The sequence below is a fragment of the Hippocampus bargibanti genome, linkage group LG02, assembly GCF_051943395.1.
Source record: "Hippocampus bargibanti isolate YZ-2025 linkage group LG02, ASM5194339v1, whole genome shotgun sequence".
NCBI classification, from domain to species: domain Eukaryota; kingdom Metazoa; phylum Chordata; class Actinopteri; order Syngnathiformes; family Syngnathidae; genus Hippocampus; species Hippocampus bargibanti.
The window spans coordinates 17,918,544-17,944,019 of NC_142735.1; the positions used below are offsets into that span (position 1 = coordinate 17,918,544).

The following is a 25,476-nucleotide window of genomic DNA, read 5'->3' on the forward strand; positions in this document are numbered from 1 at the left end:
TTTAAAAAAATCTATGGAGAATATTGTTATTTAATTATATATTGTTACCAAAACAAACAACAGCTACCAAAATGAAATTAATTCCAAACAAAATAGAATGGGTGCCGAAGCCTCAGGCCTTGATTGATTTTTACTTCCCTTCAAGCTCCTCTTGGGTTGCACAGGTTGTAAAATGTATTTATTGTTTTCTTATATTGCTTGGAAGCTTCCAGTTCTAATAATCATGTTGTTCTTCTCCATGTTCAGCAGACATCTCCACTTCTTAAAAGTAAAATGCCATGTTACATTTGACCCACCGGAGCGCAGTAAGCCAAAAATTGATAGAGGATATAACTTGGTCGGGAATATCTGTCGTAAAAAATAAAACAATGTTCAGGCTCAAATGAAACAATGTATCCAAATGATATCATTTCATCAAAATCAGTTAATAGACAAGATCGAGGCTGGTTTGGGTCCATGGAGATAAAAAATATATATATGATTGTAGACACAACGCAACTGCAAACACTGGGTTCAAAATATGCCTAAAACATGTAACTGGACAATTTCTTATTTTTTTTTTTGTGGGGGCCTGACTTCATTTTGGATTTTTACAGTAACTTGGTACTTAAAGAGTACTTTGCGTTTTGCAAATTTCCCCATTGTGGGACGATTTAAGGCTTTCTGATTCTGAAGACTTGAGACATCTTTCTGACCTGACGTCAACTTGTTACCAACAATCAGTTGACTCAGACATGAGGTACACTAATCACCAGTGACGTGCGGTGAGGTTCATGGCTGGTGAGGTTCATGGCTGGTGAGGCACTGACGTCATCACAGTCAGATTTACAAACATATGAACTCAACAGACTAGCTTATTCACCATTTGATTGGCAACAGTTAACGTGTTTTGTTTGAAATGTCTTGTCAGCATTATTTATATATACAAAGTGTAGCATAGTAAAAAAGAATTTAAAAAAAACCTTATTATCGTGTTACCTTTACTTATAAATGAAGTCCATGCGTCGCTCCTTCTAAAGAAAGGCATCGATAACTTCTTTGTCGAAGCCTTCCTTATCTTTCTTCAGTTTTAAAAGTCTCTCTGTCTCAATGGAGATCACTGCCAGTGAAGAAAGTGGTCCTTGATCAGTCCTGTTCCGACTGTATGTTTTCAGTCTTATGTGCTGAAAATGACCGCTTCACTGATGCTGTAGTAGCTGGAACAGTGAACACGAGCTGGAGCAACTTTGTCAGGAATAGTTTCAATGCGATCCTTCTGGGCCAAAAAGCTGATAAGCTGTCCAGGAGATTGACATCTATTCCTCACCGTTTGTGAGCTATACAGTTCGGTGTTGGTCTTCCTTTAATTATTATCTCCTGCTTCGATTGAAAGTCCAGTTTAGAAAATTCTTTCAATTTAGATTTGTAATCCTACATTGTGATAATAAGGCTCAGCAACACGAAAAAAATGACTGGATGGTTGCACTTAACTTTCTAACTGTTTACTGTAGCTTGCTCTATTATTATTCTATCTATTATTCTGCAGGCCAGGAGTCACAAGAAGAATATCTAACCATCAGCGCACCCTGTCATGAGGCAGGAGAACTGTGTGCCTCACCTATGCACACAGTTTTGATAAAAATAAAACAAAATAAACACCGTTGTACAGTGTTTATAGTGTATAGTGACTATACATTATATACACCAGTTAAAGTGTAGAAATTCAGTTCATATACTAAAAGTTTTTGAACACTTTAAAAGCGATATGCAGAGGGACAGCAATGCGGTCTCACTGCAGAGCAAGCCAGCACAGTTAGCATAGTCATTGCGCAATCCATGGTGAGGCTCAGCCGGCTGCTGCCTCATCGCTCGTCTCTGCTTAGTATTTGAACGCTAAATGTGAAAATTCAGCAATTTTGAAAAAAAAATGGTGAAGTTAAATGGAAAAGAAATTTAAAGTACAAATCACTCAATAAATATAACTGTTTAATTTATTTTTTCATTTGATATTTCCATGATGACAGGTGAGGCACGGCCTCCCCTTACTGCACGTCACTGCTAATCACATAGGAGCTGATCCTAGAAAGACATCAGCACACACATATTTTCATGCCCCCAAGCACTTTAACAGTACAGGTTGACATCATGAAAATATCCGTACTTTCACATAACATAGCACACGCATACACTGGGACCATGATGCCCTGACTATTTGTACTCCTCCAACAGGCTGAAAGGGAGCGCTCCGACTCACCATCATGTTTTCCGGCTCACACACAATGTTCACATGAGCTTGTTTGAGCCAAAGGGTGGGAGGTAAACGAGCACAAGGAGACTAAAATCCATTAAGTCATCAGGAAGCAAAGTTGAAGGCGCTGTCATGTCATGTCTCCAATAATTGCTTGCAATAGATTTTCACTTGATATCTGGCATTCTACGTCTTTCCACTTCATCCTATATGATGGGTTACAGATATTGACCAAAATATTTATCTGGGTTGCCTTGGATTGGATTGGATTTGCCTTTATTAGTCTCGCAGTGGAGAAACTCGCGGCGCCGTCTTGAAGTCAAAAGAACAAAAAAAAACCTAAACAACAAATAACATGACAACACAAAGACACAGAGAGTCATTCATTCTGAAGCACTTTCTGTACCCTCATTGTTACACAAAGCAGCCTACTAAAGCAGTTCTTAAAACTACTTTGCAGTTTTAAAGTGCTCTATCAATACAGTTGGGTTGATTTGAGTTGAGGGTCAAGAGCTTCTCCCTTCCCCTACCACAACCACCACTGGGCGGAGTACAGCGAGAACATGCAAACTTTACAGCGAAACACCAAAGGCACGATTCAAACTCTCCTCCGAATCGGACAAAAAAGTGGGGGAAAAAATCGATCCCAATCTACAACAAAATTTAATAGCCTGCACCCATTGACAAAGTTATACAGTATCCATATGTAGATTTTTCATTTATTTCTTTCTTTATTTATTTATTGGTTTGTTTGTTTGTTTGTTTGTTTGTTTGTTAATGTGTATATTTACTTGTGTGTTCATTTATTTATTTAGTTAGTTATTTTTTAGTTATTTGCGTGTTTATTTGTTTATACATGTTTATAATCCAGGTCAAAATAAACAAAAATGAAAACAAGCACCTGCTGGAGTTGAAAAATAAAAGTCTTTACCTTTTTTTTGTATGTCGTCTGTCCCATATGTATTTTTGATGATATATTTCGAGTGTCATTGTATTTCCCAGGCCGTGCTCGTCCCCGAAACTGCCCCACGCAGACACGCACAGCAGGATCGAGCATTATGCCAGCAGGTACATCTCTCGCTCTGCCGCCGCATTACCATCTCTCTAATTCACTCACCTCTGCTGTCTGCTCCCTTCATCCGGATTCCCTGCTTCCACATTTTCGCCCGCCTCTGGTTTTTTTCCTGATCCCCGCAGGACTCTAATTGAAATATTGATCTGGCAGCCGTGTGTTTCAAAAACAGGGCTGCTCAGATATCCTGTGTGAAATGATTCACAATCCCAATGCCAATTAAGCATAGCGCAGTAACCCTAAATGGCTTAGGAGGGGGGAAAAATATTTCAAAAACAGATTTTTTTTTTTAAGAAAAAAAATCTAGAAGATAAATGTGTTATGTGGGGGAAATGCCATTGATGTATTTATTTTTTCTAAAATCATGTTGTCATGTTAAAAGTCCTTCAATGTCACTGTCTCTGTTTCCACACATCTTTGACATGCAGCCTGCCCTTTTTTAGAACCTCAACTCGCTTCACCTTCAGCACAAACATTAACATGTTGTTATATTTGTGCATATGTGTTAGATTGTGTACGTGTGTAGTTGGAGGTCAACGGGGGGTCCAGTGTGCCCAGTGGCTTGTCTCTGAGCCTACTGGTCACCTGGGAGCTGTCCTCAAGGATCAGTGTCTCTTTGACAGATTGGAAACAGGACTGCTGCACGCCTGAAGGCTAAACACGCACACAACAATTAACGTGGCTTGTGTGTATGCTGCAAAGGGTACAATTGTGTATTACTTCCGCCAAGGACTTTGCTACTTTAAACACACCACCCAAAACTCTCATCTGTAAGCCACATATCTATTTCTCCATCTTTTTTGCCATCTTCTTGCTTTCCCCCCTTTTTTCTATAATCCTCGATATTGCTCTATTATCTACTATGAGCTGCTGAGCCAGTGGTAATATGATCGAAAACGGGCCCCAAAACTTTGTGTTGCTCTCATTCATGCCACATATAGTCTGTTCCACCTCCAATTTGTTGCATAGATTTTTGCTGATGCGTTTAATTCCAGTTTCGCAAAAGCAGATAAGGGGTACGGCGATCATGAATTCATCAACATATTCTCTCTTGCTCAATGTTGATCACAAATCTAACACGGCTGCATTTAGATGTATGATTGGATGAGATGTTAGCAGCGCAGCAAGTGATGAAATCATTTTCTCCCTTCAGCGCCGGAAAAAGTTTGATGTTTTTATGGCATGGTGACAGCTGACAGTGCACATCTGTTGTCCGGAATCGACTACATTAACTGTTATACATATTGTGTATTTTGTTGCTCTGAGGATCAGGGAGGGTGGGGGTGGAGTTTTTTTCCCCGCATTCCAAAAACGCCTTGTTTCAAGGCATCTGACGTCTGCATGCCCCCTTTTCCTTCTTTTCAATATGTTTGATGATTCTTATTTTAGTTTTTCTCTGTTCTGAGTTTCCTTCAAAGCGTAACAGGTGCAATTTGTCTGTGGGAACTTGTGCAAATGTGGTGGAACTCACACTGTTATCAGAATCAGAACACCTTTATTCGTCACACAATGGGGAAATTTGAAGTCCACAGCAGCAATTTGAACGATTTATTTAGATTTATTTAGATTGTTTCAAGCTACTTCTTGTGTCTTGTTTTAAGCTACCCTTTTTTAACTCATTCACTGCCATTCCCGAATTTTTCGTGAATTGAAAAGCATGATGTGGAGCCCCCTTCCCGAATTTGTTCAGGTTTTGGTTTTTCTTGCAAGGGGGTGCCAATAAAGCCCTGGTCAGACCTCTGGCAATGTTTTCCCATTTCAAAAACAGATAACTCCAGACACATATAATTTAGAAATTAACTATTTGTTTTCTGATGAAAAACAGTCTCAGGATTCTTACACTGCATTGACACATTTTTGCAAGAATGGCAGTGAATGAGTTAATAGCACCATTATTCATGCACACACTCACTCTCTCTCTCTCTCTCTCTCTCTCTCTCTCTCTCTCTCTCTCTCTCTCTCTCTCTCTCTCTCTCTCTCTCTCTCTCTCTCTCTCTCTCTCTCTCTCTCTTTCTCTGTCTCTTTCTCACATTCGTGTCACAAAAATTCAAAAAATTCAAAAAATGCAAAAAGAAATTTGGAAATGCATCCATGAATATTTATCGTGAACATTTGAAGTTCAATGAAAAATGTCAACTTTTATGGCTTGTAACGTGGGAGTCTGAAAGGCATGTCATTTACACAAAAATGCAAATGTATTTTGGGCTCCTAAAAGGTTAAGAAAATAATTGTTCCCTTTTGTGCTTTTTGAGATGAGCAAGCATCCCTAATTTAGTTGCCGCTGAGGGAAAAAGTCAAAACAAAATCTATCCGTAGACTTTCTTTTTTGCTTCCGTCTGGTGTGGGAACTGGATACACAAGTTCATGTCTTTCATAATCAGCTCTTAGATAGTTATAGGAGTGACATGAAGAGAATCACCCTCCCAGAACTCACCAAGATGTTGTGGTTTCTTCAGTTTCCTTTCACTTTCACAGTATTTGTCCAACAAAAAAACGCAATACACACTTGTACACTACTTCCTCACTTATCATGGTTTAAGAGGACCAGAGCCAAGCAGGGACACGTCAAAAAGTCGACTTCTCCCACCAGGAATTGTGTGTATGTGGGTACCAGCACGTGTAAAATATACATATTTTTATTTAAATCTTTAATTATAAACATCTGTATACACATAAATTAATATTCATCAGCATTGCCTTTTGAGAGAGGCAAAGAGACTTGTGTCAGAGTGTATACAAATTGGCTCTCATTTGATACTAGCCGCCGTTAGCCTCCAGCTAGCTGCTGGCCAGCTACACCCGCACAAATGCAATGTACCAAATCTGCGATAAATAAAGCGCAATATGGCGAGGTATCATTGTAAAACAAAAACACGCGGGTCTGACAAGACGACCTGTGGCATCTCTCATGCTTCTCGACTGCTTGAAGAAGAATGACTTTGTGAGTCCAATTAATTAGCTTTGGCCTTCGGGGACCAAGAGCAAGCCACCCTCGTGTGGTACACGGCATTTTTTCACTGTAATGTCAAGATCTTTCAATCTTAGTTTTACTTATTTCATTAGTTTTTCACGAACCAATGTTTCGGGTGTGTCCGCAGGGAGAACATATCATGTTCTTATGTCAGAGGACGATACTGCGGGGATGAAGGAAGATGGCAAATGTGACACATTCACGAGAAAGTAAAATGCATTCGGAGCAATTTAGTGCCACCCAGCCTCTGCTGGGTAAAGATTACACTTTATTTAATTGGATGTTAATAACGTTCTCCTTGTCTATAATTAAACAGGAAGGCACACAGTAATTTGTGATGAAGACCATGCTCAGGAGGCCGCCAATTGCCACCCTGGGATGCACTTGAGCTCAATTCACTTACTTTTATGATGCTCAAGACAGGCACAAAAAGAAAAAAAAAATCACAGATTTCTCATTCACCCCAATGACAGTTGAGATGTTCTAGTATGCTTTTCACGACACGTTTATGCATTATTCCTTTTGCTTTCGAGCAGAAGCTTGAAGGTTCTGTGACTCAAAGTGACTTCGCCTTGAGCGACGATTGTTCACCTATTTGATAAAATGGCGCCATCTTGTGGTGCCTTAATGCAAGGAACTATGTTGAAGTTGAGTTGAGGAACTTCATTTAGACTGATTATGCACTTGTGGCATCTATAAGCAACAATAATCCTTTGTGTGGGTGATCATTACTCTTACTACCATTTTTTAAAGTTGCAGTTGGTATTAATGACAAATAAACAAATGTATGTGTGTGCGTGTGTGTGTGTGTGTGTGTGTGTGTGTGTGTGTGTGTGTGTGTGTGTGTGTGTGTGTGTGTGTGTGTGTGTGTGTGTGTGTGCATGTGTGACATTTTTACATATGAAAATTGCAATATAAATAATATTTGATTGATTGATTGATAAATCATTGTCAACACCCTTTTGTGAATAGTTCATGCCGGTATCCTGTGAAAATATGATTTTTCTATTTAGTTGGAAATTTATTTGCAAATAATAGTACACTTAGACATGAAAGTGTGGGAATGTATTTTATTTAAAAAATGGCTGTTTCAATGATTCATACTTTTTGGATTAAAAAAATGTGAGATATCTCGTCCGTAATTATGTGCACACAGCAGTTATGAGCTTCCTCCGTGCTGCTGAGTCGAGTTGTCGTCATCAAGTGAAATGAAGCAATGTCACTATTCGCCGTCTTGGACCACGCTGCAACCTCACCATCTTGTTTTACTGGCTCTCTGCTGGTACACAACATGGAGATTTTTTTTTAGAAATGTTGTTTCCCTTTCCTTGTTGACATTTATATTGATCCTTCTGTCAGGCATATGCTACTTTGTTCTGTTACTGCCAGTCTGTAGTCTTGTCACTTAAAAGTTTACATGCAGCTTTTTTTATTTTGGGTTACTTGTACTCCATGAAAGTCCACGTTAGCCTCAGTGAGTTACACTCATCAGCTATGCTTTTTTTTCTTCTTTTTTTTTCTTTTTGTTTTTTTGCTCGACTGTGGGAACATTAAGAAAATGTGGCTCCCAGTGTGGGAAGCATATCAAATGTGTTGATTTTGATATGTGTTTTATTTGATGTGACACTTTCTTTTTACTCTTATGTGTGGCTGTTTCCTTCTGTGGGTAAATGAATGTGTGTATGTGTGCATATTTGTAGATTGGCAGAGATGGAGAACCAAAACTGCTCCTTCTTCACGGACAGCCTCTCTCCTGATGAAAGTCTGTGAGTATGTTACCATTCCTGGAATGCAATCATGCTCCCTGACACCACCGGCTTGTAATGTGATTGTTTGCATGTACGCGTTGCATGTCATGCATTTTACCTCACTAAGAATATGTAGTTCAGAATCAGAATCATCTTTATTGGCAAGTATGTAGATAGAACACACAAGGAATTTGTTTCCGGTAGAACACGCTGCACTAGTATCATCATCAAAAAATTGCAAAGAGCCACTATACAGTTGTCCTACTAACTACCTTTTCATCGATGGACCACTCCTGTACGACTGAGAGCTTACACAGACGTTGTCCTACTAAGTTCTCCTCAACGTAAGGACAAAGATTGTACACTTACTGTAGATGGACCTCATGAAGAATGTCAAGGATATCAAATAAATGCCCAAGAGTCTATTTAATCTAATTACCGTTATTGTGTAGCTGCATTGATGGGCTTGTTTCATGCATGTCTGACTGTGAGGGGAAACATTTTGACAAATAACCCCAATGATCCGCAGCAAGTCAAATGTTGCACACAATTAGCATTGAATTAAAGTGTGAGCACAAAGCCCTTTGAGGACAATAAAGGTGTGTGTGTGTGTGTGTGTGTGTGTGTGTGTGTGTGTGTGTGTGTGTGTGTGTGTGTGTGTGTGTGTGTGTGTGTGTGTGTGTGTGTGTGTGTGTGTGTGTGTGTGTGTGTGTGTGTGTGCGCGCGTGTGTGCGTGTGTGTGCGTGTGTGCGTGTGTGCGTGTGTGTGTGTGTGTGTGTGTGTGTGTGTGTGTGTGTGCGTGTGTGCGTGCATGCATGTGCGTGCGTGCTCATTCATCGTCTGAATCCTATTTTTGTTCATGTACAAAACTAGTGTCAAAGTCAAGGCGCAGTTGCCAAATCTGGCCCCCTACATAATTTTATGTGGCCCGCCATAATACTTCTGTAACTGAAATCTGTAATAAGATTTAAAATAATCATATGTAAGGAATGATAACTGTTTTCTGCATTTTTGTGGTATCAAACCCCTTATTGCAGTACCTTAAATTGATTGATTGAAAAAATACATTTACCGTATTTTACGGAGTATAAGATGCCCCGCAGTATAAGGCGCACCCAAAATGAATGTTGTATTCTCAATTGTTTTCCATATACAGTAAAGTCTCGTTATATCGATATCAGTTATATCGATAGTACTGCTTATTACGATACTATTTCTATGAACGCAAGGAGAAAATTTACATGCCGCAGGATCGGATATATCGATTATATTGATATTTTTTTCCGACTTCCGAGAATATCGATATAACGAGACTTTACTGTATAAGGCGCACCGTACTATATGGCGCACCTTTAATGAATGAAAAAAGTTTTCCAAATACAATAAATAAATTTACAAACGTTTTCCAAATATAAGGCACACCACATTTGATAAGGCGCTTCAGTAGAGGCGTGTTCCGCACCACTTCTTCTACAGGTGGAAATGGCGTCAATGGCTGCTGACAATAGTTATGAGATCTGTTGTGGCTAAATATGACTCCACATATCAAGAAAATTAAGGCTTTTGGGTGCTAGTTATACACTGGAAAATATCGTATTCTTAATGTCTTCATGTGGTTTCACAGTCACAATGCCCATCCAAGGGAAATGGCAACTACAAAATGGCATGCGACAAAAAATGAGTTTCACACAAACGATGTACATTAACCATAAATACGGCTGGACCTTGACAATTGACTGCTTCTGATTTTCAAGTTATAGGACCTTTCTTGGGAGATGTATTTATTTTTTATTTACAATGTAAATTAAAATTAATATGCAGGTTTCGAATACAATGCTGTGCCAGTAGAGTGGAAGGTGGGGAATGGGGAGGGGTGCACCAAACTTGACCCTTCCGGCTGTTTTCCGAATAGAAAAATGGTCAAATTCACAAAGAAACAATGGAAACACTCACAAGGAATATGAAGCACTAAAAATAGCGAAAGGCCACACCTGCGGCTCCAGGTCTCACTCACTGGACCACGCACACACGCACATTCTTTATGATTATTGTTTACAATAACTGAACTCCACATATTTTGAACAAGTGATTGTACTGCTGTACTTACTTGGACCAATTATTGTGTTACTATACTGTGGCGGAAATTTGTGTGCGTGCGTGTGTGTGTGTTTGTTAGCGAGTAGGCCTGTCAACTGTTTTTAATCATGTTCCTGAGCTGTCGCATTTGCTCAGCGGTCTTGTGCAAATGGCGCTCTGATCTCGGGGCTTCTGTCTGCTGAGGTCTTAGAATGAAGTTAATGTATGTGTATTTTGACGTGAGCCAGAGTAATGTGCATGTGCGCTTGTGAGTGTGTTTGTCAATCACAACACTCCTAATGAGATCTACAACACAGTAGCGTATGTTTGACTTGACAACAATAATAATGCTTTGTTCGTCACAAACTGTCAGAGCGCCATTACATTAACAATGTTTGCAATTGCATTTGTCACTCCACTGCTTTCTTCTCTGAGCCTTGTCAACTGTTTTTTGTATGACGCAATGTAATGCATTTATTATAACTACACTACATTGATGCAAACTATAATGTCATTTTAGCATGATGTTATATTAATTTACTGTGATTGCTTTTGTCAAAGAAACGAAGCGTGCAGTTGTTTTTCCTTCTTGACTTTAACCCTTTCAAGCGTCTAAAATTGGATTGGATTGGATTGGATTGGATTAGCCTTTATTTGTCTCACAGTGGAGCAATGTACATTTCACAGCAGCAAAGTGATGAAAGTAAGAGGAAAGGAAGAAGTAGAAAAACAAAATAGAGGACCGGCTGTAAAGGCAGCCACTCTTGCAGCGGCATCTTGGAGTAAAAATTAAAATAAATAAATAACAATTAATGCGACACAACATAAAAGACACAGACAGTCATTCTAAAGCATTTCCTGCACCCTCTTTGTTGTAAGAAGCAGTTCTCAATGAAAGAGGAGATAATCAAAGTGTCCTTTTCACCAGTGGATCAGGAAAGTTACGGTGAAATGTGCACGTCTGCTACAAGCTAAATGTCAAAAGCAAGCACAAACCTGTAGCATCCATTGACGAAAACAATTTGTCTCACATCTCCTGTCCCACGTAAATCCGCTTCAATTCCAAGCCACAACAGTTCATGACATCACATTACAGTGTGAAGGAAAGTGGTTCACTACCATAGTTTCATCCACGTTATATTGAGACATCATGAAAAAAACTTTGACCTTCAAGCAGTGTTACCTCTACTTATGAACTTCTCTTTATATGACATTTTGAAGTTACAAAATGTCACAACTTGAAAATATTGTCTCTAGCTACAAACTTAATTTCACAATATGAAAGGTAAAAGTACAAGATGCTTGTCACCTGATGCTTGTCTGTCTTGGACATTTTTGACATATTGTTAAATGCCAACAAAAGCAAATATCCTTGGATCAGTTTGTGACAAATCACCAGACAGAAACCACATTGACTAAAGAGGGTGAAAAATCATGAGGAAATGTTTAAAAGTTAAATGACAATCATTTTTATTCTTTGTTTTTTTACATGCAATAATCAAATTATTTGCTATGCATTTTGATGCATTTTAATGCCTTGGGAAACATTTGTGTTTGAATTTGGGTCGGGTTGGAACAAATTAGGGCATTGACAACACATCTCCACTTACAGAACTTTCTAGTTATGAAATGTCTTCCTGAACCAATAAATTTCATAACTCAAGGTACTACTGTATAAGTCACTCAAATAAAATGCCTTGCCTTCTCCGGTGCGCCATGCGATGACTTATTCTCACGTTGGAGCGTAATCTCGTTCATAGCATTGTTTAGAAACTTGAAAGTTTTAAATGTCCTCAAAATCAGACGAAATCCATCAACCAAAGAGCACTTGTAATGTTTCTTGAACCATGGGTAGAAGCTCTGGTGTTCATCACTCGCTTGCTTCTGCCTGGCCTTGCCTTTTTTTTTATTTTACATTTTTATTTCTTTCATTTTATGTATTTTTTTGTTATTGTTGCTGTTGGTTCTGCCTGTGGCTCAGTGTGCTGTTTTCTGTGTGGGGTCGATTCAGAGATGAAGATCAGTACCTCCTGCGTCACCCCAGTCCGGCCTTGGACCAGGATTCCCCCTGCGGGCAGCTCATGTTGCTGGCCCACCTGGAGCACCAGGACAAGGAGCAGCTCCAGTGCACCCTTGCCCGCCTGGAAAACGAAAACAGGTGAGTGACTAGGCTGAACTTTCCGATCCTTCCTTTTAATTATTTTCATACGTAATAGTTTACTTTCTAATAATAATAATACATTTCATTTATAAGCGCCTTTCAAAACTCTCAAGGACACTTTACAGTCACAAGAATAGTTGTCCTTCACTTAATCCCTTTCTAGTTTCATTCAAGTGAGAAGCACTTGGAAGAATCAAGGAATCACTTTTGAAAATGTTCAAAAAGGGTTTTGGAATTACAGGTGCATCCAAGTTTGGCGAAGGGATTGATTAAGCTCACACCACAGTAGACTCCTGTTACAGAGCTGTGTGTGGTGTTCCGCAAACATATGTAGAGGCTATGAGATCAACTTATTCACAAGAATGGGCAAAAGCCATGGATGAGGAAATTCAGTCATTAAATGACAACAACACATTTACTGTAACAACCCTATCTGCGGGCAAGAAAACAGTGGGGGGTAAATGGGCATATGCTAACAAACGTGAATTAGATGTCAGAGACAAATATAAAGCACGATTTGTAGCAAAGGGCTACAGCCAGGTGGAAAACATAGAATATGGAGAGACGTTTTCATCAACAGCCAATCTAACAGGTATAAGAGCGGTCTAGTTTACAAACTAGAAAAATCACTTTACCATTTCAAACAATCTGGCCGAAACGGGAACAAGGTCTTACATGATTATTTAACTGATAATGAGTACAGACAAAACCCAGCCGATTATTGTATTTATTCCAAAGAGTCAAAAAAGTGAAAAGGTGATCAAAATCATGTGATGATGATTTCATTATTGGTGACTACCAAAATGCAAAAACAATTGTATTCGAGAGTTTATACCCATTGTTTTTGGAAGTTGAAATGTGTAAGACAGAGTTTACATTGTTCTATTTATCTTGGTTTACATTACAGCAAACTGAGTATAAGTGGGGGTGTTAATAAAGTTTAAAGATTGTATCCTCATTTTGTGAAATGCTGTAATACTGAGCTGATCTGGCAACCCAGCCACTACGCGATGTCACGTGATTTGACAGCGATCAAAGACAGTTTTCTGGTACGACGATGTGTGCAGCGGCTGCTCTCTGCGCTCCGGCAAATAAATATCGTACTTGTATGATCTAAACAAGAAGGACCATCTCGACTCTTTATTCTCCCAAATGCATCGCGAAAGCGCTGAAGATCTCAACAGGTGGGGGTGTCGAAAAGAAAAACAAAACAAAGTATTGCATGTACAACAAGAATGACTGAGCTTTGGTGGGCTAATTTTCTTTTCTTCCAGCAATGAAATTGTAATTTTAATAGCCTGTTTGTCAATTCACTATATATACGCTGGCATGCACATTCTTGGTGTTTTTCTTTAAATTTCCCTCTCAGGTTCTTTTCACAGCTCCATATTCCTTTCATAACTTTGCTGCTGTGAAATGTGTGAAATATGTGAAATATCTCCACTGCGAGACTAATAAAGGCAAATCCAATCCAATCCAACCCATATAAAGCCCACCTAATTACTTGTGATCCATTTTTCTGCTCAGGGTACTTCAGAGCGAGTACCGGCGCCTCAAGTGGAAACACGAGGAGGCGGCCTCGCTTCCCATGCTGACTGAGGCCGGCGAGGGTGGACCGGGTTCGCCGGCGGTGGGCGGCCACCAGGATGAGGAACTATTGGCTGAAGCACGGGTCCTGCGACAGCACAAAACTCGTCTGGAGACGCGCATGCAGATCTTGGAGGACCACAACAAGCAGCTGGAGTCGCAGCTGCGCAGGCTGCGAGAACTGCTTCTTCAGGTAAACCCTGCCATCGAGATTCATTGCCATGCACTGAGCATTTCCTCCCACGTGCTTTCATTTTGTATTCAGGTGTGTGAAAATGAAGTCAGATTTTTACAATAAAGCATTTGCAATCCTTGTATTTTTAATATGCTGGTATTAATGTCAAGATTTAATGAAGGAAGACATTTTTATTATGTGACAGTGTTCATAAAAACAGGATGGCAAAAAAAACATGCCATTTATTCATGAAAATTATTGCCTCATATTTTCATCTCTAAATGACATGACCCATATTTTGAGCACTTGCACACATCACTTTTGGATTAGGATCTTTGGGGTTCTTAAGTTATTCAAGAACGATCCTGAGATTTCTCCAACAATATACATATTTTGAGCACTTGCACAGATCAACAACCAAGACAAGGGGGTGGGAAATTCTATTGTACCCCTCGAACTCTGCCCCCCACCTTTTCCAGCTAATTCGACTCAGGCAAGCGCTACCGATCCATGCGCGCCAAATACAGAATAAATAAATAAATAAATAAATGCCTGCTGCTGTTGTAAATCGTTTTACTATTCAGGATTTTTGGGCAATTTTGAAGAACAGCTTCTATTCAGACACCACGTAACTTGCCTTGGGAGAATGCAGAATATGTCTCTCTCAACAATTGAGGACCGTCCCTTGAGGGAAATACACAATTTTATATAAATAGTGGAATTAATATATATTTATTTCCAGCATACTTCCATACATTTGCGACTTGATTTTCGAGTGAAAGAATTGTGTCCTTCCAAAAGCATCTATACTGCAAAAATGTGTGACATTTGAATGTTTGAATGTGTGACTCTTTGAATTGTTTGCGTGTTTTAAAAATTACTTCACAGTTGACAATTCAAACTGGAGTGTGGAAGCTGCCAATCATAATCATAATAACGGCAAAAACATGCTGTGTGTGGCACGCCACACTAAATGACACGTGGGTCAATTGCTACATGTCGGGATGCAATGGGAAGTAACGATTTCCCAAAATAGACGGAACGGAGAAGCTGTGAAGGAACGCAGCCGCCTCATGAAAGACTTCAAAATCATATCATCCTTTTCTCCCTGGACTAGGATTTCACTCCCATTTCCTCAAGAAATGGGATTGGGGGAAAGAGAGTTTTGTGTGGAATGGTCTGAGCCCTTTATTTCCTCTGCATGCACACAGAACACACACGCTCACATATGCACACACTCGGCAACCTGGCTTTTCCTCACTCACCTTTGATCACAATCTCACCCAAGTATGTATTTTGTCAAAAACTGGTTATTCTATTTGATTACTCTTGATCAAATAGAATGACTTAAAATGGAAGTAAAACCACAAATGAAATTAACCAATATGTTCTAAGCAGCTCTACTAGACATCTACATTAATATTGCATTGGCAAAATATGAAATAATCAGAAATATAGACACATTTCCCCTCATTTTGCCACTTGCTGTTGACTCAACATGATATCATTGTTGTTTTTGGTTTATTTGACCTCCAATCACAGCTCACCTCTTGTCTCAATTTGGTCATGTGACATTAACAAGCTGAGTCGTGATTGGTCAAGGTCGAGCGTATAATTGCAGGAGTCACTGTCCAACCAAGTGCTTTTCTCATTTGAATCATAAAGATACTCTTGTGTGTGTCTGTGCGTGTGCGCTCAAATAGCCCAAAGAAGACTCAGAGGCCAACGGGTCAGAACCATCGACCTTGTCCTCGCCCGTGTCTGGAGGGGGGCACCACGGCGGGGCAGCCAACAGGGACACCACTGACACGGAAGCAGCAGGTTGGTGAATCTGACCAATGCGGCCCCACCGCCACGACAACGCACTGACTGTGTGTATTTGTGTGTCAACAAAGACATGGAGCACGAGCAGGACACGGTGTTGCAGCTCCAAGAGGTCATCGAACAGCTGAGAAACGTCTTTCCCACTGAACCGGGTGAGTCCAGTGGCAATGTGTACAGTGCCTCGGGATATCAAATTGTGTCCATTATCGCACAGCTCGCCAACCTTTCATTCCGTATGTTGGAAAGTTTACAATTATCTTGACATCAATACGTCTGTCGTACAGCAGTGGTCCATTGATGAAAAGGTTTCTTCGGCCGTCATCTGTACTTCTTGAAGCTGTCTGAGGTTTCGCCCCTTATCCGACGTAATAGCAGCACAACTTTAGTTTGCTGACGAAGCTCTTCGGATGAGGAGCAAAACATCCGACATCTTCAAAAAGGACGGATGAAAAAACCTTTTCATCTTTGACATCAATGTAAATGTTTATTATCCTGTCAAAATGCAATTCATTTTTAAATGTTTTTTTTTTTCTTGTTCTGGGCTGGACATGTCACATATTTCAAGAACAGCACTTGTTTGTGACGTCTGAGTCCTCGATTTAAATCAAACACTCACACATGATTTGATATACATTATTTGCAAATCAGTGGGAGTTTGAAAAAAAAGGTGACAGAATGACATGAAAATCATCCTCACATAGCCAGCGAGTTGATTTGCAAAGTGGCATTTAAAAAAAGCAATTTGCTGGACTGCCACAAGAGAGAATTGCTATAATCACAGCCTGCTGAGTGAAAAATTAGTGGACAGTGGCTCATATTTTTCCACATTTTATGCCTTTTGCCAGCATCAAATTCATTTTTTCTCAAAATTATATCAATGTTCTAAAAATTAATCAGTCTGAGTGCATGCAGAAAGTATTCACAGGGCCTTTTGCTCATTTCAGGCACCACATCACACATCTAAACGCAGCCTGAACGAATGCCGACAGGGCTGCAGGAGCTCCGCCTGGCCCGGTTCGGGTACCGTTACAGAAGCTAAACCCTGGACTGCAAACTCTGTGCACTAACAAGCCTTTTTTATCATGCAAACCGCATAAGGCTGATGTCTGTTGGGGCCAAACGGTGCTGGCTGGCTGGCTGACGGAGCCCCTTGGTGGCCTGCGGCCCGACGCCGTGTCGGCTGGCCAAAGGTAAACCGGTGTTAGCCAAGTGGAAGGAGACACTGTGTGTGTGTGCGTGTGTGTGTGCGTGTGTGTGTGTGTGTGTGTGTGTGTGTGTGTGTGTGTGTGTGTGTGTGTGTGTGTGTGTGTGTGTGTGTGTGTGTGTGTGTGTGTGTGTGTGTGTGTGTGTACGCAGTTGTTTAAAGGTGTGCAGCTTTATACAAGTGATTCTCAAATGAGGGTCCTCGAACTCACTGCGATAGATAGGCAAGTCATAGCTCGGCGCTAACAATCATTTGCAAAAGATGAAGTGTGCAGTATGGTTCCAACAAAAGGTGACTGCTAACAAGGGGATGATGATGATTATTATTATTAGTTACTTAATATTATGGTAAATAATGATTATTATTATTACTATTATTAAAAGATTATTGATTATAGTGTTATTATTGGTGACTTAACTCATTCACTGCCATTCACAAATTTATTCGGGAATTGAAAATACGATACAGACCGCCATTCCCGAATTTGTTCGGTTTTGTTATTTCATGCTTGGGTGCCAATAAAGCGCTGGCCATGGCCTCTGGCAATGTTTTTTTTCTTTTCCACAAGGGGGGAGCATTTCACTTTTTTCCATGTTAGCGCTTTGTCCTAGCTTCAGCTGCTGTATGTATTGGATTTGCCTTTTTTACAGCCGCCCCTACTGATATCATTGTTGTTTTTGGTTTATTTGACCTCCAATCACAGCTCACCTCTTGTCTCAATTTGGTCATGTGACATTAACAAGCTGAGTCGTGATTGGTCAAGGTCGAGCGTATAATTGCAGGAGTCACTGTCCAACCAAGTGCTTTTCTCATTTGAATCATAAAGATACTCTTGTGTGTGTCTGTGCGTGTGCGCTCAAATAGCCCAAAGAAGACTCAGAGGCCAACGGGTCAGAACCATCGACCTTGTCCTCGCCCGTGTCTGGAGGGGGGCACCACGGCGGGGCAGCCAACAGGGACACCACTGACACGGAAGCAGCAGGTTGGTGAATCTGACCAATGCGGCCCCACCGCCACGACAACGCACTGACTGTGTGTATTTGTGTGTCAACAAAGACATGGAGCACGAGCAGGACACGGTGTTGCAGCTCCAAGAGGTCATCGAACAGCTGAGAAACGTCTTTCCCACTGAACCGGGTGAGTCCAGTGGCAATGTGTACAGTGCCTCGGGATATCAAATTGTGTCCATTATCGCACAGCTCGCCAACCTTTCATTCCGTATGTTGGAAAGTTTACAATTATCTTGACATCAATACGTCTGTCGTACAGCAGTGGTCCATTGATGAAAAGGTTTCTTCGGCCGTCATCTGTACTTCTTGAAGCTGTCTGAGGTTTCGCCCCTTATCCGACGTAATAGCAGCACAACTTTAGTTTGCTGACGAAGCTCTTCGGATGAGGAGCAAAACATCCGACATCTTCAAAAAGGACGGATGAAAAAACCTTTTCATCTTTGACATCAATGTAAATGTTTATTATCCTGTCAAAATGCAATTCATTTTTAAATGTTTTTTTTTTTCTTGTTCTGGGCTGGACATGTCACATATTTCAAGAACAGCACTTGTTTGTGACGTCTGAGTCCTCGATTTAAATCAAACACTCACACATGATTTGATATACATTATTTGCAAATCAGTGGGAGTTTGAAAAAAAAGGTGACAGAATGACATGAAAATCATCCTCACATAGCCAGCGAGTCGATTTGCAAAGTGGCATTTAAAAAAAGCAATTTGCTGGACTGCCACAAGAGAGAATTGCTATAATCACAGCCTGCTGAGTGAAAAATTAGTGGACAGTGGCTCATATTTTTCCACATTTTATGCCTTTTGCCAGCATCAAATTCATTTTTTCTCAAAATTATATCAATGTTCTAAAAATTAATCAGTCTGAGTGCATGCAGAAAGTATTCACAGGGCCTTTTGCTCATTTCAGGCACCACATCACACATCTAAACGCAGCCTGAACGAATGCCGACAGCGCTGCAGGAGCTCCGCCTGGCCCGGTTCGGGTACCGTTACAGAAGCTAAACCCTGGACTGCAAACTCTGTGCACTAACAAGCCTTTTTTATCATGCAAACCGCATAAGGCTGATGTCTGTTGGGGCCAAACGGTGCTGGCTGGCTGGCTGGCTGACTGAGCCCCTTGGTGGCCAAAGGTAAACCGGTGTTAGCCAAGTGGAAGGAGACACTGTGTGTGTGTGCGTGTGTGTGTGCGTGTGCGTGTGCGTGTGTGTGTGTGTGTGTGTGTGTGTGTGTGTGTGTGTGTGTGTGTGTGTGTGTGTGTGTGTGTGTGTGTGTGTGTGTGTGTATACGCAGTTGTTTAAAGGTGTGCAGCTTTATACAAGTGATTCTCAAATGAGGGTCCTCGAACTCACTGCAATAGATAGGCAAGTCATAGCTCGGCGCTAACAATCATTTGCAAAAGATGAAGTGTGCAGTATGGTTCCAACAAAAGGTGACTGCTAACAAGGGGATGATGATGATTATTATTATTAGTTACTTAATATTATGGTAAATAATGATTATTATTATTACTATTATTAAAAGATTATTGATTATAGTGTTATTATTGGTGACTTAACTCATTCACTGCCATTCACAAATTTATTCGGGAATTGAAAATACGATACAGACCGCCATTCCCGAATTTGTTCGGTTTTGTTATTTCATGCTTGGGTGCCAATAAAGCGCTGGCCATGGCCTCTGGCAATGTTTTTTTTCTTTTCCACAAGGGGGGAGCATTTCACTTTTTTCCATGTTAGCGCTTTGTCCTAGCTTCAGCTGCTGTATGTATTGGATTTGCCTTTTTTACAGCCGCCCCTACTTCAAGCTCTGATAACTCCAGACCCATATGATTTGGGAATAACCATTTTTTTCTGATGAAAGAAGAGAGTATAAAGTTTCTAACGCTGTATTGAATGTTTATGTAGTCCTACTAAATTTTCTTTGGGGTCAATGACAAAAACTCTGGCACTGGAGTGGTCACATTGAACATCTAGCAGTGAATGAGTTAATATTATGGTAGATGTTAATCCATAATAATAATAATAATAATAATAATTAATAATAATAATTTCATAAGGGCATCGTTTTGACAATATATTTCTTTTTTTGAACATTTCATGGATATTAGACAGGAATCGCATATATCTCAGCTTGTGTGAGAAATGCAGACGGGGTGTCTTGTCATGTATTCCACGGCAAAGCAGACTGCGGTTGTGTTAGGCGGACACCCGCCGCACCCGCCAGCATCTTACTTACTTCAAGCCATGATTTATTTATATACGACAGCCAAAGTGCCGCTAGCCCTGCGCCTCTGTTTGCACACACCGTCGCTCTAATCCTCTCCAATTGCTTGTCACTGTCATTGCCGCCATTCCGCTCACGTTTTCGCCCTTCGCCGACTCGCGGCATCCATTCATAAGATCGAAGGCAAGGCGCCGCTTCAACGAAGACACAAATGAAGGCTATTGTCGTTTCCAATTATGGATTCACAATGTTGATGGAACTTTTAAAGCGAGACAGAGAGTTGGGACAAAGTCACGTCCCTTTATAATATGGCGTTGTCTCATCAGTGGTTCTCAAACGTGTTACACCAAGCACCACCATCAAAACAAGGATTGAATTGATTAATGGCAGGCTGATGATTTTTCAAAAATCATCATCCAAAGTTATGTCAACTGATCTAATATTACTTTTTCATCCGACTGTAAATGCTGGTGTGGGCACCGGCAAGACATAAAAGCCTCACAGAGTGTTTTTAGTCAAAAACAAAATAGAATAATTTTTGAGGGTAATTGCATTTTTTATGTTCGGGGAAAAAAAAAAGGTCTGTAACTTTGTCCAATATCAATCCTCCGTGGATACCGAATGTCAACTGTACGATAAATAAACAAGTTTTCAAATAAAATTCACGGGATGGATTGGTTCATTTTCTGTTATTTACCCACAAACGATTTGGATAAATCGGGAGCTTTCCCATTAGTGTTCCCTCATGTGTGGGATCCCTAAAAAAATCTAGAAATCAAAAATCTGGATGTCTGTGCTTGCTGTATTCACTAATTGCGTTTGTCATGTTGTTACGAATAAAACAAATTAATTAATGAAGAAAAAACAGCTTGGCTCATGTCATGATGTCTGATACAGCAAATCCATCCAAGCTGAGCGTTTGCAGTCTTTTGACCGTTCAAGGGAAGAAGCATACATCACGACTGTTTATCGTCTGCAAAAAGAGACTGAAGCCATGATGCTCAGTGGGGAGGGGGCGGGGCGCCTCTCAAAGTGATCTGACAGACGAGCAAGAAAAGGCGGAGGATGAAAAAGAGAATCCTCGCTCTTCTTGTAGTCGGTGGCGATGCACTTTGATCGTCCTGTCACACCACAATCCACTGTGTGGTAAAAAATATGCAATTTGGAACCTGAAAAAGCAGGCTTTGACCTTGCGTCTTTACGTCATTCTCCCCATTGATGTTGGCGTGTTCGTTGTGATGCGGTTGCTAGGGAACAGCCCACATGGATGCAGCTGCAGAGAAAGGTGATGGGCTCATAATGCAAATCCGGATAGGCATAAGCGGGATGCACCAAAGGGCGACTCTCTTGAGCAATCAAGCCTGTCGCTGTTCAGCCGAGGATCCTCATTACCATTGTTGTTGTTGACCATTGCTTATAAACCACCAGGACATATCATTTGGATTACACAGTAATGACAAATAATTTGAGAAAAGAGGTCAACTTTATAAGGACTTATTTTGTCAAACTCCACCAAAATGTGTTATCAATAACTTCATATTTAAGCAACATTTAAGGACAAAATCTTTAAAATAAGGGTTTTAAAAGGAGTAAAAGAAAATGTATATTACTTGCACTTCTACTGATGATATTTACTGTACTGGATTTTTTTAAAAGGTCTCAAGCACGTGCAACAGATGTTGAACATTTAGGGTGCCGCTGCTCGCCCACAGAAAAACGGATCTTGTAAAGTGTCCTTGAGAGTTTTGAAAGGCGCTTATAAATGAAATGCATTATTATTTTATACAGTGGTTCTTTCAGGGAGCTCGTGTAACACACATTGAGAATAGGACTATACAGTGGGACCTTGGCTTACGAACTTAATTGGTTCCCAGACAGAGTGTGTAAGGCGAAAAGCATGTATCCCAAAAATTAATTTCCCATAGGAAACCATTAAAATGAGAATAATCCGTTCCCAGGTCCCCATAAAACATAATGTTCTACTTTCTAATTTTCTAAGCCTTAAAACTACACAAAATATACCTTATTTTATGTATAATAAATGTGCTATAGTATTACGATTAAAGAAATAAACTGTACTGTACAATAAAGTTTTTAAAAATTTTATTTACCATTGGAATGGTCGTTAATGGCTTGATGTAATGGAGTGTCCGGTTTCCTCAGTGTTAAACACTTGATGAGGAACATAGGCTTCTTTCACCATCTTGAGGGATGATCCTTGTAGGTGCTTTCTCTGTGATAATTGTATCTAGTTCATCAATTGTGATATGTTTAGCTGGGTTAATAGCTTTTTGCATATAGTGTACAGATGACTTGTGCGGGTTATTTGTGGAGCCTGATTGATGGGATATTTAACCTTCCAGTCTACACTCTGCTTTTGAACTATCAAAGTTGAAATGGGTCCAAATGTCACTGTTTTGTATCCATTTTCTCACCATTTTACTTTTTTTTTTTTCCTGTTTCTTTTTTTTGTTTGTTTCAAGCTCCGTCCGATCCCTTTCGTGTGTGTGTGTGTGTTTTCTCTCTCTTTCTGACTTCCTGTCTCTTTAATGTTTAACCCCCACCCCCACTGCTGGGCTCTTTACCAATCACGTGGCTTTAACCGAAGATGCCATTTTGTTTTTTGGAGAACTGCCTCACTTTCTCTCTGTCTGTAACACGATCCCCCGGGGGCGGGGAATAGAGGCCAAAAAAAAGTCCGCCGGCATTTCCTTGTTTGGAGAACGGGCTCATTCACAAACGACACATGACTCATTGTGGCAGCTCCGTGTGTATCCCGAAAAATAGATCGTATGCCAAGGTAAAATTTTCATCAATGTAACGTTCGTAAACCGAAAAGTTCGGAAGCCAAGGGATTCGTAAACCGAGGTCCCACTGTATTTTGAACTCATTCACTGCCAATGGGCAAAAATGTGTCCACTCCAGTACTGGAGTTATCTAAGCTTGAAATGGGGGTTGATGTACAAAATACAATACATACATTGGATTGGATTTGCCTTTATTAGTCTCGCAGCAGAGAAATTTACATTTCACAGCAGCAAAGTTATGAAAGAAATGAAAGTAGAAAAAGCATATACATATACATACATATTGATGTATATCGCACTTTAACAATAGCTGAAGCTGTAACAAAGCGCTAACATGGGCAAAAGGCAAATGCTGCCCCCTTGTGGAGGGGAAAACATTGCCAGAGGTCTGACCAGCGCTTTATTAGCACCCCTCCAAGAAAAACCAAAACCCAAACAAATTTAGCAATGGCGCTCCACGTCACAGTTTTCAATTCCCAAATAAATTCCGGAATGGCAGCAAATGAGTCGTCTAACAGAAATTGCCAATTCGTAGCAGCAAAGTTATGAAATGGAGAAAATAAAAGAACAAAATGTATAGGTGCTGGTGTAAAAGCAGCCACTCTCATGGTGCCATCTTGAAGTCATCACAAAAATATATTATGCCCCCTCCCATTTCTGCAATTAAAAAACTTATGCAAGAGGGAATGTCAAATTAAGGTGAAATCATGTCACCATCTTGTCAAGTTTTTAAATAGCCCCAAGCTATGGTCGTTGTTGATTACATTTGTTCAAGTGTCACACTGGTCATCATATTTAGGTTTTTATTTCATGAAACAACGTGACAACTTACTCCAAATGATTTGACAGACGCTTAAAGTTTTGTTCGCGGGTCCCAGTTTGAGAATCACTGTTGTAGTTGGCGAAAGCAAATCAGAGTAGTTGAAATGAAATTGGCAATACGCAAATCTTCTCATGAGAATGGAATTTTACAAACAAAAATGAATAAATCAAATGATGTTCTGAGATTTCCTGACTATTTTCCACCAACATGTGTGATGCAGTGCCATAAATAGTCCAGAATTCTCAGGACAAAATTACTGATCATGTACTTGAAACACAAAGTTGATTGCTTTTGTTTTTTTGAAGTCATTCTGTCTCTATCTCCCTCCACATCTCTATTGTTTAATGTCTAACTTTTTTTTATAAATGTACTTTAAAAAAGAATTCTGTGTATTAAAAGAAATGCCCCCCCCCAAAAAAAAAACAATCAATGGAAAACTAGAAATTATAAATAAAAAAATTAATAGAAATTACTATGCCTTTACTTCAAATTTTCAGTCATAATAATCAAATAATTATGAACACAATGTTTTCAACTTTTTCAAGAAAACCATCACCGTTTGCACAAAATCCTGCTAAATTCTCATGAGAATTCACACGCACACGGAACCATACACTTTATCAAATACCGCAAAAGCCCGTTGGATATGCTATGCTGAAAGACCACCAAAAATCCACCATACTACTGGTAGGACACATGATATTCATCAACTTGTTATTCTGAACTGTGACAACAAACCACACACACACTTGCTTACCATGTCATTATATCCGCCCTGATGTCTGCTATTGTGAGTCCCAACCCAACCAATCTCCCAATCCGGTGATTAATCGACCTGCTCTACCTTAACACGTGAGTTTACACAAACACATTTTACTATTGTTTTCAACATATCCGTTTCTCTTGTCACATCACCATGGATATACCTCATTCACCATTTCGATGTATTTCGTTGATGGCTTGAATTGTGTTTTGGAAGTCTGTACAAACACTATATTGTAAAGAAAAGTGCTGGTTTACGGTAGCTTTGTACTCTTTTTGTGTACAGAAATAAAAATATTTTATTTGTACCTCTGTGTTTTTGTATTTGTTTGTGAGTGTGACTGACCTCTTTGTTTAGGTTGAATCAAATCACTTTGTCAGGCCATTTTTTTGGTGTTATAACCATGCATCCTTCAGTTTCTGTCCCAGTCAGATAAATTGAGCTCTGTGCCACGCTGCGCTGAATTGCAGTTTCATCCGTACGATGAAGGTTAAAACAAATCTGAAAGTCATATTGGTTCCAGTGAGAAAAGCAAAATCTTTCAATTTGCTGATGACATCTCTGAGAGGGGGCACAAGAGCACGCAAAAAAAAATTCAACCATATTCGAACTCGTGACCCGTTCTCCCAACCAAAAAAAGGTAACCCTAATTTTACACCAATCCTAACCTCAAACCCAAACCTCTAACGCTAATCGCAAAACCCTAACACTAACCCCTATCGCTAACCGCTAACCCTAACCCTGAACAACTAACCACTCACCCTAACCTCATCTCTAACTCTAATCCCAAACT

General features: G+C 40.1%; 1 protein-coding gene across 6 annotated transcripts in view; it reads left to right on the top strand.

Annotated features, from left to right (window-relative positions):
- Window positions 1–23,266, top strand: part of drp2 (dystrophin related protein 2) — a 120,428-nt gene extending 97,162 nt beyond the window's left edge. For 3 of the 6 annotated variants that reach the window (XM_088989748.1, XM_088989747.1, XM_088989749.1), the window contains 7 exons: window positions 3,230–3,295; window positions 7,971–8,036; window positions 12,106–12,252; window positions 13,783–14,035; window positions 15,721–15,838; window positions 15,913–15,993; window positions 16,786–16,955. In XM_088989748.1, coding sequence (XP_088845874.1) covers window positions 3,230–3,295; window positions 7,971–8,036; window positions 12,106–12,252; window positions 13,783–14,035; window positions 15,721–15,838; window positions 15,913–15,993; window positions 16,786–16,805 — 751 coding nt within the window. In that variant the 3' untranslated portion in view covers window positions 16,806–16,955. Of the gene's footprint in view, window positions 1–3,229; window positions 3,296–7,970; window positions 8,037–12,105; window positions 12,253–13,782; window positions 14,036–15,720; window positions 15,839–15,912; window positions 15,994–16,785; window positions 17,695–18,101; window positions 18,183–18,974 lie in introns of those variants that run through there. The other 3 variants (XR_016114171.1, XR_016114170.1, XM_088989750.1) reach the window with 3 other exon arrangements.
- The last annotated feature ends 2,210 nt before the right edge of the window (window positions 23,267–25,476 follow it).